The 13,085-nt window shown below is 56.4% G+C and overlaps 5 protein-coding genes across 5 annotated transcripts; 2 read left to right on the forward strand and 3 right to left on the reverse strand.

The window, feature by feature from the left end:
- Window positions 1-1,523: 1,523 nt before the first annotated feature.
- On the reverse strand, window positions 1,524-4,100 carry CC84DRAFT_1169180 (VHS-domain-containing protein). Its single transcript, XM_018179588.1, has 8 exons — window positions 3,908-4,100; window positions 3,764-3,851; window positions 3,636-3,711; window positions 3,293-3,586; window positions 2,971-3,243; window positions 2,507-2,918; window positions 1,920-2,458; window positions 1,524-1,867 (listed from the first exon to the last, which is right to left on the reverse strand). The coding sequence occupies exons 1-8, from the start codon at window positions 3,993-3,995 to the stop codon at window positions 1,667-1,669; spliced, it is 1,971 nt and encodes a 656-aa protein (XP_018030018.1). The 5' UTR covers window positions 3,996-4,100; the 3' UTR covers window positions 1,524-1,666.
- Window positions 4,101-4,956: 856 nt separating this feature from the next.
- CC84DRAFT_1169181 (P-loop containing nucleoside triphosphate hydrolase protein) lies at window positions 4,957-7,337 on the forward strand. Its single transcript, XM_018179589.1, has 2 exons — window positions 4,957-6,491; window positions 6,559-7,337. The coding sequence occupies exons 1-2, from the start codon at window positions 5,042-5,044 to the stop codon at window positions 7,059-7,061; spliced, it is 1,953 nt and encodes a 650-aa protein (XP_018030019.1). The 5' UTR covers window positions 4,957-5,041; the 3' UTR covers window positions 7,062-7,337.
- Window positions 7,338-7,747: 410 nt separating this feature from the next.
- CC84DRAFT_1130522 (Actin/actin-like protein) lies at window positions 7,748-9,737 on the reverse strand. The gene is made up of 2 exons (XM_018175862.1): window positions 9,416-9,737; window positions 7,748-9,365 (listed from the first exon to the last, which is right to left on the reverse strand). The coding sequence occupies exons 1-2, from the start codon at window positions 9,465-9,467 to the stop codon at window positions 8,005-8,007; spliced, it is 1,413 nt and encodes a 470-aa protein (XP_018030020.1). The 5' UTR covers window positions 9,468-9,737; the 3' UTR covers window positions 7,748-8,004.
- Window positions 9,608-11,859, forward strand: CC84DRAFT_1169183 (MBOAT-domain-containing protein). Its single transcript, XM_018179590.1, has 4 exons — window positions 9,608-10,013; window positions 10,068-10,135; window positions 10,188-10,790; window positions 10,847-11,859. Exons 1-4 carry the CDS (start codon window positions 9,740-9,742, stop codon window positions 11,810-11,812), a joined length of 1,911 nt encoding a protein of 636 aa, XP_018030021.1. The 5' UTR covers window positions 9,608-9,739; the 3' UTR covers window positions 11,813-11,859.
- A 154-nt stretch (window positions 11,860-12,013) lies between these two features.
- On the reverse strand, window positions 12,014-12,903 carry CC84DRAFT_1191066 (N-terminal nucleophile aminohydrolase; the record flags this gene model as incomplete). The annotated part of the gene is made up of 2 exons (XM_018181161.1): window positions 12,014-12,670; window positions 12,730-12,903. 2 exons carry the CDS (start codon window positions 12,901-12,903, stop codon window positions 12,014-12,016), a joined length of 831 nt encoding a protein of 276 aa, XP_018030022.1.
- Between the last annotated feature and the right edge of the window lie 182 nt (window positions 12,904-13,085).

Consider the following 13,085-nt stretch of genomic DNA (forward strand, 5'->3'; position numbering starts at 1 on the left):
CTGAAATCTCCTTGTCAAGCCCAACCAAGCTACCGTACATAAAGGGGCCCCCGCCGGTGTAGGGACAAAGTCGCTAGGAGTCACCCCGTATTATACTTCTGTTCATGTCATTATAATCCTCTTCACCTCTATTAATACAGACCCCAAAACAAGCCATCTTCCACACCCGCACACATTGAAAACCCCCCTTTTTCGACTCCGGTACCGACCCAGAAGCTCTCGCACAGGAAACCCACATCTTGCCAGCCTGACCACGGCTTGAAACTCAACCCGGGCCTCTACCCTACACCCTAGCACGCATGCCTTCAACACCAGCTACCCACCCACAACCCATCAACCCCAACCATCACACTCCCTTCCACCACCCCAACAACAACAACCTGTCCCACCCCCGCCCCAACCCGCACATCCCGATCGCCACCAACCCTTACCCACCGCCCCGTCCCCACCAGCGCTCTCCGCCCACAACTCAAGCCCCCAACGAACACCTCGAAGCTCGCACGCCCGTCTGCGCGGACCCAGGCTTCGCATCTTGCAACTCCGCTTGTGGGTAGCTTGATGGATTGGGATAGGGTGATGGTGGATGCATTCGTGCTGTTGGCCTGCGCGGCGAAGAAGTGACTGCCGGCGTGGGCGGCGCCGGTCACGGGACCGTGAGAGGACCAGCTCCCGGTATAGTAGGCGGACCAGGGGGCGAGGGTGGGAGCTTCGAAGGAGGGGTTTGCGAGGGCGTTGGCGCATGCGCGCGGGGAGAGGGACTCGGTAGGGTGTGGTTGAATGTGGGATTTGCTTTGTGGCGCTGGGAGTTGGTCGAGAGGTTGAGCACAGGTCGTCGTGGTTTGCGCTAGGAAGATGAGGATTGAGAGGATAGAGAAGAGGGAGTGCATAGCTGAAATTAGGAATGTTGATGATATGAGAAGGAGAGAATGTACAATGATGAAGAAGGCAGGAAATGACTGAGAAGAAGTAGAAGAAAGTAGTGAAAGAGACATGAGACGGGGAAAAGAAGCCATGGGGGAGTGACAGGCATTTGAAAGCCATGGCTTGTACACACAGACGCTCTCCAAGCATATCAACATGGCCATCCTCCACTGGGCCTCTCCTGTGGCACCCTAGCGAGAGTCGTCGCCAGAGCCACCGGGCGTGAATGGCTACCCTTAGATAAATGATCAAGTAGCCGACGCGCATGCCGCTGAAACATAGGAGGTGGCCACTGTTGTCGGAATCATCCTGGGCGTGGTGAGGAACAAGAGGTTTTCCAGAAGCAATGGCTTCTCAAGCGAATTGGGGTTCTCAGCCAATAGGAGCACTGAAACAAGTAAACACAGTGAAAGCTGAGGAGCATGCTAGACCCCGTTCAATTAGCGCGAAAATGAAGTCGGAGAAACCCGTCGACCTGTCACTTGTTTGTGACTGGTCCGCATTGAAATGCAGCGATGATTTGCGGCAGGGATAGCGCAGTCGGCGGCATCGGGTGGACGACCTCGTGAATCAATATGGGAAGGAATGTCATGCACAAGTCTGCGAAGGAACATCGTGCTTTGAATCTCAACACTGTCTATCAATCGCAAGCCTCCTGCACCCCACGCACGTTTCAAACATGCCGCTGAAATGCATCGAATACCAGACGGGAATCGAAATACAATAATCTTGGCTTTCATGATCGTCACGAGACGCCCAGCGAGGCAATCTCGCCCATCTCGTTTTTGCTTTGTCCTCCTACTGAGTAGGTCACTTTCCACCTCATCTTGATACTGTTACCAGACCCTCGTTGTACGCCAGTCAGTCGTATGTTTTGCGTGATACCGTTGCGTTGATTGGGAGCAAGGTTGACACCCGATTGATGTTCTAGTTGTAACTGAGCGCCCTAACACCGGGTCAGCCATGAGTCCTTGATCAGCGATGGAAATCAAGCATACCTTTGATGCTGCGACTTGAAAAGTCAAGTTTGATATAGGTTGGGGTGTGTTGTTCGATACGTGGTTTTGTATTAGGAGTACAGTCTCTGACTCCCTAGAGACCTTGAAGACCACGTTGATCAATGTGTTGTTGACTGTAATCTCTTTCGAAGTGTCAGGCACCGCTGAGGCGAATGTCCATTCGTCGTCGTCGTTGGCTGCTGCGGAGGTACTCTGTGCCAAGCTTGAAGTCAGCGCAGGTATTGCGCCACCAAGGAGATCTACAGTCCCGGATGCCGCAGGTGGTGGCTTCACAGACTGTTGGAAGTTCATAGGCGAGCCTTGCCGGGGCGTGGGCGAGTTTAGAGCAGCGAAAGGATCAGGGGTGCGAACGGGTTGTGGCAGAGGTTGAGCACGTGCGGATGGTAGAGGGGATGGGATTTGTTGAGCAGGGCCAGAGTTCGACGTTGAACCGAATAGGTCGACGATCGACTGTGCAGTACTTTGCTGTTGCGGGTGAGCTGGTGACTGCGGGACTGCCATACCAGAGAGTCCAAGCACTGTGTGAAAGTCAGCTTGCATTCAGATGCCCGTTTAGACATGCTCACCTGAGCCATTGGATCCGCCCAGTGATATACTGCCGCTTTGACCGTAGTTCGAACCGCCAAGAGAGAGACCTAGCAGATCATCCTCCAGCGCATTGCCCTTCTGCGCAGGCTGTTCTGTACCCCCAGATGCCGAGTTTGATGCTGCTGGCGCTGGTTCAGAGTCAAAGTCAATCAGATTGAGCTCGTTGTTGGGGCCCTTGGAGACACCGGCCCCGCTCGTACCCAGGGTGCCCTGGGGAATCCTGTTTGCGGCTTCGATGTCGCCCTTTTTGAACAGCTTATAGCGCTCTATTGTTCGGTTTATGCTGTCGTTTATTTCGAATAGCTTAGCTACGGCTTCCGTGTCCTCGGACTCTTCTTCGCACATCTTCTGAATCTTTGGATGTGCACTCTGGAGCGCGTTGGCCAGTTCCTGTGTTCATTAGCAATTCCGATGCCACTCTTGGACCAGCTGGTTGGCGTACCTCGAACACGTCACCTTCTTTGATCTCGTCTCCGGGTTTGTAGCCCTGCAGCATTTCCTCGAGGATCTTGGCTTTCTGTTGTATCCGCGAAACTTCTTCTGCCGCCTTTGCTCGCCAATCTGTTTTGTTCCTAGTGTCGTATCCCGCCATGACTTTCATCAGCTTGTTGGCCTCCTGCAAGTCCTGCGGGCCTCCGCGCCGAATGAGCTCCTGGAGCTTTGCTGATTGCGCCTCTCGTTCCTCCTCTTCCATCTCCTCGGCTGACCTCAGATTCTGTTACCCAATTAGTATGGCCCGCAATCGCATCACTTGCGCTACCTACGTCGCTGGGATTCAAGACTGCCGCATCTTCTCTCCGAACTTCAGGGAACACATAGCCCTTGTAGCTGAGCAGACGGTGCATGTCCCTGATAAAGCCGAGGTCTTCCTTGTACCGCGAGGTCTGACATATGGTCTGCCGCCATTCCTCTATCAGCTCGAGTATCCTGTTCTGCACGCGAGTGGGATGGACTGGAGGGCGCTCGGGAAAGCGACGGACGAGCTCGTTGAGGAATTCCTTGGTGCTGATCTGGAGGTGGAAGGGGTAACCGCAGTTCTTGACGCAGATGTCGAGGAGCTACGTTGCAGTCAGCCATGTGGTCGGGAACAGCAGCGTGTGGCCGTACATTAAGCGCAAGCAAGGCCACGTTCTGGTTGCGGTGGTTCACGTAGTGGACGATGGTGACGGCTGCTTCCCGCGGTCTGCAACTTGCTGTCAGCGGAGATCCACATGCTGGATAGTGCCATTGCGCACGTGGAGCCCTTCTTCGTGTTGATCAGGTCGCTGATCTCGAGGTTCAAGGCCAGGTTCGGTTCGAAGTTCTGCGGATCACAAGCGTTTACTGCGCACAGCCGTCAGCGATCGCGCCGTGTATGAAGGCCAAGGGTAGCGTCGCACATATGAAGCGCTGCAGCTGTGAAGTCGGCGCCTCCCCCCACCCGCCGTAGCGGTCGCGGGCGGCCATCCGCGCCGAAGCCGCCTCCATTGAGACTGACCGAGCTGGTGCAGCTTGTCGCGGGAAGTCAGGGACAGTCGAGGATAGTTCCAGTGGCTGCGCGGGGCGTGGAGCTGTATCTGGCCTTTCTGAGTGCTCCCTCCAGCGGGTTGACGCACGCGGGGCCTTTGAGAAGCGCGCACAGCCATAGCTTGGCGCCACACCTCCCACCTCCGAGGCGTCTGCGACCCGCCTCCACCCAACAACCCCCCGACTGCTCTCTGCCTTTTCAAGCTCCCCTCACAGAAGGGAATCTCTGTCCAGATACAATTCATCACTGCATTAATATTGCAGTATCAATCAAAGAGCATTGTTGTCTTCACAATCCCGCAAGCATCGTTACCCGCTCACAGCCAAGTGAATTGATCACGCTTCGCAACGACAGCGGAGCCACAATCATTCTAGCCACTCGAAGGGTATCTCACTGCCATGTTAGGGGAAAGAGTCATCTTCACAGAATTATTTTGCCGTCTGTCCCTGTAGGCTGTCTTTCCAGGTGCGCGTCATGCGCGGTCGACCCCCCTTTGCCGTGCAGCCTTGCAGCTAACCCTAGTACACCCTCTTCACCGGTTGGCTGGTGCTTGCTTGAGCTCACAGTATTTACGGTCCGCGATAGTAGAGCAACCGCTTTGCCTCATCCTTCCGATTGGCCACAGTGGCGCAGGCAGCCACACCCGTCTGCTGATCCAATATCCCACAAGCGTCTGTGATACGCACTGATCTGTTGCCCTTTTCCCACTCACCCTGCAATCCTACTTGAGTAGTTACCAATAGTAACATGCCGATGTAAAGGATTTGCCACACTGACGCGTAATGTGGCTAGCTGTTTGATGTGCAGAGGAGCGCAACGTGAAGGGCGGTAGTGGAGAGGTTGAGTACTGGTGCCTGGAGAACAACATCGAGGAAATGAGTGATATAAATATGGTCATTGTTGGCTCATTCCTCTTACCCAAGCCAAAGCAATTCATTTCGTCTCATTGCTTCAGCAGTGTCTACTCCCAGCTGTTATCTAGCTTCTTTACACCAAAATATTCACAATGGTTGCTCCAGACGCTCCCAACGGCACCCATGGCAAGGCTGATGCCCCAGAAGGGTCGCTCTCAACCACAACAACCCTCTACCAAGGGCCCCAGGACAGCAACCGCAAATGGACTTGGCTCGACAAAGAGCCTGCCGATGTCGCCGAAGCTGCAGAAAATGCGCAGACCGCCCAGCACGCCCTCATCACACGCCTGCAGAAAGCGCAGGATTCACGGAAGAAGTACGAGATCCACAGCCTCATCGTGCAGTCACCATGGCTAAAGGACGTACTTGAGAAGCACGTCTTGGATGGCTACCCGGGAGTGTGTTGTTCGTTGAAGCGGTTGGAGTTCGAAGCGCCGTTCGAGCCGTTCGTACATCGGTGGGCAAAATTGTGTACGTTTCGCGAGAGGACGGACCTCGACGACATCACTCGGCAGCATATCGAGCTCCTCTACGACGTTTTGCGAGAAGAGCTCAAGGATGTCATCAAGTCGTTTCAGGACTACGTGGAGAAGGGCGTCGTCACCTACGAGCATGCCTGGACTATCTTCCAGCCCGGCGACATAATTTTCTCCAGCTCTCACAAAGGCGCACCGATGGCGTTGAAGTTGAGACGTGGAAAGTACATCGAGACACAATGCGGGAACGCGTACCAATTGACCGCCGAAGCTGTCGACTGGAACGGTAGTCACTTCGGACGCAGTATCGAGCAGATCAATATTTGGGAATTTCTTGGGACAACCAAGATTGTAGGGCTAGCAGCACTGCCGTTGAGTTTCCACCCACAGAAGAAGGAAATTCGCGAAATTCTTGTGCAGCGCGGTAAGGCGTTCGAAGAGCTAGCCGGCTGCCACTACAAGGAGTATGATGGCTTCGCGGTGACGTGGGACAAGGAGGGCAAGGAGGTGTTGACCAACTGCTCCGGCCGTATCATCGTTGATTCGGACACCTTCCGCCACTATTCACCACGTTACGTAGGCCACATAGAGCCGCTCGCCGCAAAAGAGGGTCTCCCTGAACCTGAGTGCGCTCCCAAATCCTTCACTGTCGATATCCCAAAAGCAGCCAAGTACACTTTCGGTCAACCGAACGAGATGGAAACAAAGCGTCTCCGTCTCACTCCGGAGCTGCAGCTCATCTGCCTCCCCCGCGTGCGGGGATACTCCCTCAAGAAGAAACAATGGCTACTATTCTACCTGGATCTGATATCCAGCATCAAGTTCGACGACAATGCCTTCTCTTCGCTAGTCCTCCCAGAAGACCAGAAGGAGCTCATCCTCTCCTTCGCAGAGTCACAAGCCATGAACCAAGGCGTCTTCGACGACGTAATCTCCGGCAAAGGACGTGGCCATATCACCCTCCTCAGCGGACCTCCAGGTGTAGGCAAGACCCTGACTGCGGAATCAGTGGCAGAGCACATGCAAGCGCCACTATACATGATGTCCGCGGGCGATCTAGGCATCAGTAAGTCAAGTTCAACCCTCGCTCCACGCACCTTATCCACCCAACCCGCAGCCGCTGACCCCCACAGACCCCGACCGCGTCGAGCGACAACTCACCAACATCCTCGAAATGGTCGCCAAATGGCGCGCTGTCCTTCTCATCGACGAATGCGACGTCTTCCTCGAAGCCCGCTCTATGCACTCCCTCGAGCGCAACAAGCTCGTCTCCATCTTCCTTCGCGTGCTCGAGTATTACGAGGGCATCCTGTTCCTCACCACCAACCGCATTGCCAACATCGATCCCGCGTTCCAGTCGCGCATCCACGTCAGCATGTCGTATCCGGCGCTCACGGCGAGCTCGCGACGCACCATCTGGGCGAACTTTGTGGAGGGGCTGGAAGTGCCGCAGGCGTGGGGCGAGGGGGATTTGGATGAGTTGGCAGAGGTAGAGCTGAACGGCAGGCAGATCAAGAATGTGCTCAAGAGTGCGGCGCTGTTGAGTGCGAGGCGGAAGGAGCCGCTGGGGAGGAGGTTTGTGGATATGGTGTTGGCGATTGAGCGGAGAAGGCCTGGGGTGCAGGAGGCATTCTAAGTTCATATATACTTCGTCGCGGTCATGCTACGAATCACGATGTGATGATCAAACACATGGTCGTTCCAGCCAAAGTGCGTCTCCAACATGCCGCATCCAGCAAGTACAAATACTTGCATTACCTTCAGCCCAAACAATGTCTTCGCTATTTCACGCACGAAAAAGGAACTAATCAGAACGAACCACTTCCATAGGGTCGAGCTTGTCGGCGATGCAAAAACAGGATAAAAAGTCAGCAAAAAGGCAAAAACAAAACAGAGAATCGAACCCGCGTAGCGCGAGCGATGTTGTTTCCAAAGATTGAGTAAGTGCAGTGAGGTGCGGGACTCGCGGCCACTTCTGGTAAAAGGCAAGAAATGGGTTCGTACAAATCCTCGCACTGCACAATCAGTTTTGCCGATTGTTAAATATATATATGCTGGGAAATGCGTGACTTTGGTGTGGGAAGGTGGGCAGCGCTAGGGCGATTAGCGTGTACCTGAGGATGGCCAGAGGCAGCAGCGTGGGCCGTGCAGGCGGGCAGGTGGTGGGTGCGCTGATGGAGGATGCTGTGGTGGGTGACCAGTCCACAGCGCTGGCATTAATGAACCGCATTTTTCAGTAGGCATCGGGATTACCACGAGCAAGCGAATGTGAGCGACAGAAAGAACCCCGCATAGTGGGAGGAAAGATAGTAAAGGTAGCCCCGCCATTTGTGCTCGCTTATATGATGGTGCGTTTCTCCGTCTCTGTACTCCCTGCTCGTCCTACAGCTAGGTCTAGAGCTTCGAGCAGGCATGTTACAGACGATGCGGACCTTCAGTATGAAATCGAGATGTCAACGACCATAATTCTACATACGAGCATATACTGATGCCCACAAAGTTCTGCAACAATCCGCACCATTCGGTAATGAAGCGCTTCCACTCCTCTCACCACGCTACACCAACCTCCGTACAATTTCTTACCTGCATCTCTTTTCCACAATGTTCGCGCCGTGCTCCTCGTACTCCTTCCGGCTTATCCACAGCTGGTGGAAACTCCCCAGACTCGCCAGAATGCTGCCTCCAATCCAAGCGGCATACTTCCTCTCCACCACTGGCCCAGGCGCGATCAGCTTGTTCCTCGTGCTCGGGTAGAGCGCGTTGATTTCGTAGTTCAACCGGTCGCCCAGCTTGTAGAGAAGCGTGGAGCCGCCCGTGACGACAATGTTCTGCAGGAGCAGCGGGCGCTGGTCCGCATCGACCTGTTGCACAGCGGCCTGCACGAGGCGCGGGATCGTGTGCTCGTCCTTTGGCCGGGGATTCGCGTCGTCGGTGAGGGCAGCGTTGGCGTCGAAGAGGCCCTCGGCAGCCCGGAAGCGGTCTACCCCAAAGACCTGGTTCCAGCCGTCGGGCATCTCGAAGGGCCGGCCCGGCATGCTTTTCGCGATTTCCTCGTTGGTGCCGTTGGAGAGGCGGCCGGGGCCTGGCCAGATTTCTACAACGGACTCTTTGTATTCGGTGAGGACGCGCTCTTCCTGGTAGTGGCGGAAAGAGTCTGTTGGTGGAATGTCGAAGGTCTTGTAGATGGCCTGGGCGGGCATGCCAGCGTCGACGGGCGTCTTGGACTTGACGAGGTAGTGAGGTGTGAGTGGGATCTCGGGCTGCGACTGCTTGAAACCGAGGCGGATCTGGTTGGAGACAAAGTTCCCTGCGAGGGGGGACTTTTGCACGCCCTTCTTTAGGACCATGCCGTCCAGTACGGGTGTGACGGAGGTGTGTGATGCGCCGACGTCAATGATGATGCCGGAGGCTTTGCCTGATGCGAAGGCCGCCAGCACGCCCGTCTTCTGGAGGTAGAAGGCGGGTGTGCCCCATTCCTCCATGGCGATCTCAATGGCCTTCTCGCGTGCCTTTGTAGGGTTCCAGCCCGGCTCCGTCATCAGGAGCGGGCTCTCCTCGAGCGGCTTCTCCTGGTTCTCGATCGTCTCCATATCCACCTCCATAGCGTCGCCGTTTCCGTTCTCTTTCGGACCGTCGTTCAGGCCATTCTTCGCAGGGTCCCCGGCCCTTGCGCCCGTCAACCGCGACGTTATGGCGTACTCCCAGACCTTGGATGCCGTGTCCCAGTCCTCCACGATGCCATCTGAGCCCCAGTAGTTCTTTATTTGGAGGTGGGGTGCCGGTGTATGTATCGCATTCTCGCCATAAAGGTATTGTGAGCCAGAGTCGGAATCAATCTGGCCGTAGAAGCTGGGGCAGACGGATTTGGGGACGTCCTCGCCGGCGAAGCCGGCGCGGATGCTCGAATAGCCGGGGTCGAGCACAATGGCGGCGACCTCGTCTAAAGGTTCAGTCAGGTTGCGCGTGCTGAGCGTGGTGCGTGCAGCTCACCTCCAGCGTATTCGCCCGCCGCGGGCGCGGACGAGGAATTGAGCGTGTTCATTGCGCGCGACGGTCGCGACTTCTGGAGCCTTGCAAAGCTCTAGCGGATTCAATACAGCAAATGACGCGTGATGCCTGGCTGCTTATGCGCGTGCGTGCGGCTGTGTCGCGGCGGAAGGTCGGATTGCGTGTAGGAGCTCAAGTCGCATCGCGAGCATGCGGTCGAAACTTTGTGGTTGGTTGGCGAACGTCGAGCTGTCCTCCCTCGCCGCCGCAGCGCCATCCCACTCCAGGCGGCAACAGAACATGCCCGGCTGGACCCAATAACTGACAATGGCACTACGATACCTGCGCCAGCTCTATTCTCTGGATGCCCTGGACACCCGCTTCGTCGTGCCCGCCAATGCCCCGCCAAAGGAGGCCCTCGAGCTCACCGAGCTGGACCCTGCGCAATCGCTGCCTGTTAGGAATGGTCAAGTCAAGAGCAGGCACTCGGTAGAGGATGTGCAGCCTTCAAAATGGCACACACTCGAGTTCAAGACCTATCTCGTGCTCGTCAGCCTCTGTGTCTTTTTCATGATCAAAGCAGTCGTAGACGTGTCTAAAGGTGGGTGAATTGGAACGACAGTCATCACGAGGTCTCGTATTAACCATTCTTCAGAATCGCATCCAAACTATTCAAAATTTGAACACTTGCTATCCGACGGCTGGATACCTGGCCGCAAAGTGGTAAGCTTCCTGCGACCTATGGTATGGGTTTTGTACTGAGTACTCTCCCCAGGACAATACGGATCTCCAATACTCCAGCTTCAGATCAAACATCATTCCTCTCTTCTTCGTAGTGCTTCTACATCCCGTACTCCGAACGCTTTACGATGGTTTCTGGAGAGCAGGCACGTACACGCAGGTCGGGTCCTCCAGTGCCAATGGCCTGACGATGGGCCTCAGCCCATCTGCTGCAGCGGATGCGCGTATGAACCAAAGAATCTCTTTCGACGTGCCATTCACCGTTCTCTTCATCGCAGCCCTCCATGGATTCTCCGCATTCAAGATTGTAGCAATCCTATACTTGAACTACTGCATCGCCACAAAGCTTCCTCGGCCCTATGTTCCCGCCGCAACCTGGATATTCGGAGTAGGCATCCTCTTCGCCAATGAGTTTGGCAAAGGCTACTCCTATGCCGCCATTCTGGGCACATTTCTCCCTTCGTCCCGTACGTCCGAGAAAGAGCAGCCGGCAACCAACTTCGGTCACACGCTCGACAGCTTCGGCGGTCTCATCCCCCGTTGGGAAGTCCTCTTCAACTTCACCGTCCTGCGCCTCATCAGCTTCAACATGGACTACTACTGGAGCAACGCCTCGCCCAGCACCAGCTCTCTCGAGGTTCGTGCGCCCCCTCGCCTCCCTCCCCCCTCCGCGCTAATAATAACTCCAAGAAGAAACAGCTCGACCCCGCCAACCTCTCCGAGCGCGACCGCGTCGCCCTCGCCGCAAAACCCGCAGACTACTCATTCCGCACCTACTTCGCCTACACGCTGTACTCCCCGCTCTACCTGGCGGGCCCCATCCTCACCTTCAACGACTACGTCTCCCAACTGCGGTACCGGCCCCACAGCATCACGCCCAAACGCACCGCGCTCTACGCCGCGCGCTTCGTCATCTGCCTCCTCAACATGGAAATAATGATCCACTTCATGTACATGGTCGCCATCTTCCACGCGCGGCCCGATTTCACGGCCTACACGCCCACCCAGCTCAGCATGCTGGGTTTCTTCAATCTCAAGCACATCTGGCTGAAGCTCCTGCTCCCCTGGCGCTTTTTCCGCCTGTGGAGCTTGCTGGATGGCATCGACCCCCCGGAGAACATGGTGCGCTGCATGAGCGACAACTACGCCGTCACGCACTTCTGGCGCGGCTGGCACCGGTCCTTCAACAAGTGGGCTTTGCGCTATTTGTTTATCCCCATGGGCGGCAGCGCGGGGCCGGGGGTAGCGGGACAGGTGAGGAGTGTGGTGAACAAGTTGGTCGTGTTCAGCTTCATTGCGATTTGGCATGACATTCAGTTGCGGCTGCTGATGTGGGGGTGGCTGGTCACGCTATTTGTGCTGCCGGAGGTCGTCGCGGGCTACATTTTCCCGGCGCGGAAGTGGAAGGATAGACCGGATGCATATCGCTACCTCTGCGGTGTTGGTGCCGTGGGCGAGATTCTGCTGCTGATGGTGGCAAACCTGGTGGGGTTTGCGCTGGGGCTGGACGGCCTGAAGGACTTGGTGAGCGGGATATTTAGTACGTGGTCTGGGCTTGGTTTCTTGGGCGTCGCGTGCGTGGCGTTGTTCATGGGGGTGCAGATCATGTTTGAGTGGAGGGAGTCGGAGAAGAGGAGGGGAATCAAGATGAAGTGTTGAGCAGGAGTGGTCACGTGCTGGGCGTGTCATGTGGATAATATCGTAGGAACATCTGCGAGTGTTCATTGCCTCGTTATTGTTTGATCTACCGTTACTCATGGGCGACCTTGGTGATGCCGCGGTGAGCGGTTGATCATGTTGTTCCCATGCCAAACGCCGTCATGTGCGCTCAGTTTCCACTTCCCCTCCCTCGATATCACCTCATGAGTCTACATCCATCGTCTCGGCCGTTGCTGTGATACTGTCGTCCTGCAGCTCGTGCACAGTAACGTACTTGCTGATCTCTTCTCTCTTGATAATCTTCTCGTTGAGCACCGCAGTCGTGCCCCTCGCGAACTTGTAATTCCGCTCCTTGGTGCCACGGGTGTTGGGTGTAAGGTAGTTCCTCATCAACGTCGTCTTCTCTCCTGTAATGACGGCGACGTCGACGTTGCTACCGGACCCCAAATCGTTCCAGATACCGGCCTGGATCGCGTCGGAGCAGAGCTTAACGGCATCGTCTCTGCTCAGATTCCGCTTCCACTGCGTCTCGAAGACGGACATAGCAGCCAGCGAACCAGAACCCATGGTGACGTAGGGCAGCTTGTCAGTAGAGCCGTGGGCGTGGACGGTGAAGAGGTGTGCGCCGGTGGGGTCAACGCCAGCGACGACGAGGTAGGCGCCGATGTGGCCTTGGTAGCGGAAGAGGTGCTGCTTCAGCATGGTCATGCAGGTGACTACGCGCGGCTTGCGGCCGGTGGAGAGGGCGTGCAGCTCGAGGTTGGACGAGATGATGGCGGTGGTGAACTCGGTGTCAGCGGCAGTGCCGGCGCCTGCACACCAGATCTGGGGCGCGATGTAGTGTAGCTTCTCGCAGTTCTGGCAGGCTGTTAGAAACCGGCCTGTGCCAACGCACTGGTACGGCGGCCGCAGCGTACCTTGTCTGCTACTATGGGTCCGCTCGTCGCACGGGTATCTGCTGCAATCACCACGCCGCCATCGAAGAGGCACCCGACAATGGTAGTTCCGGTGCTTGTCGCCTTGGGGAGGGGCACGCCCTGGGCGTGGAGGGCCGCATTGCGGTTGTGGTTGGAGAAGTCGAAGCCGGCCATGGCGAGGGCTGTGCGCGAGAGGAGGTGTCGGTGGGAGTCGACTGCGGCGGCGATGTCCAGAGGTTCCCGTCAATGGGTGGGAGAGCTGGGCGTGGGTAGGCGGCGGTTCGGCGGGACAGGCAGTGAGGCGTACGCAGCGGTCGATTGCCTGGGGAGCTCAAGCTGGGGCCGCGACGGCTGCA

Source organism: Paraphaeosphaeria sporulosa, assembly GCF_001642045.1.
Source record: "Paraphaeosphaeria sporulosa strain AP3s5-JAC2a unplaced genomic scaffold CC84scaffold_14, whole genome shotgun sequence".
Classification (NCBI taxonomy): Eukaryota; Fungi; Ascomycota; class Dothideomycetes; order Pleosporales; family Didymosphaeriaceae; genus Paraphaeosphaeria; species Paraphaeosphaeria sporulosa.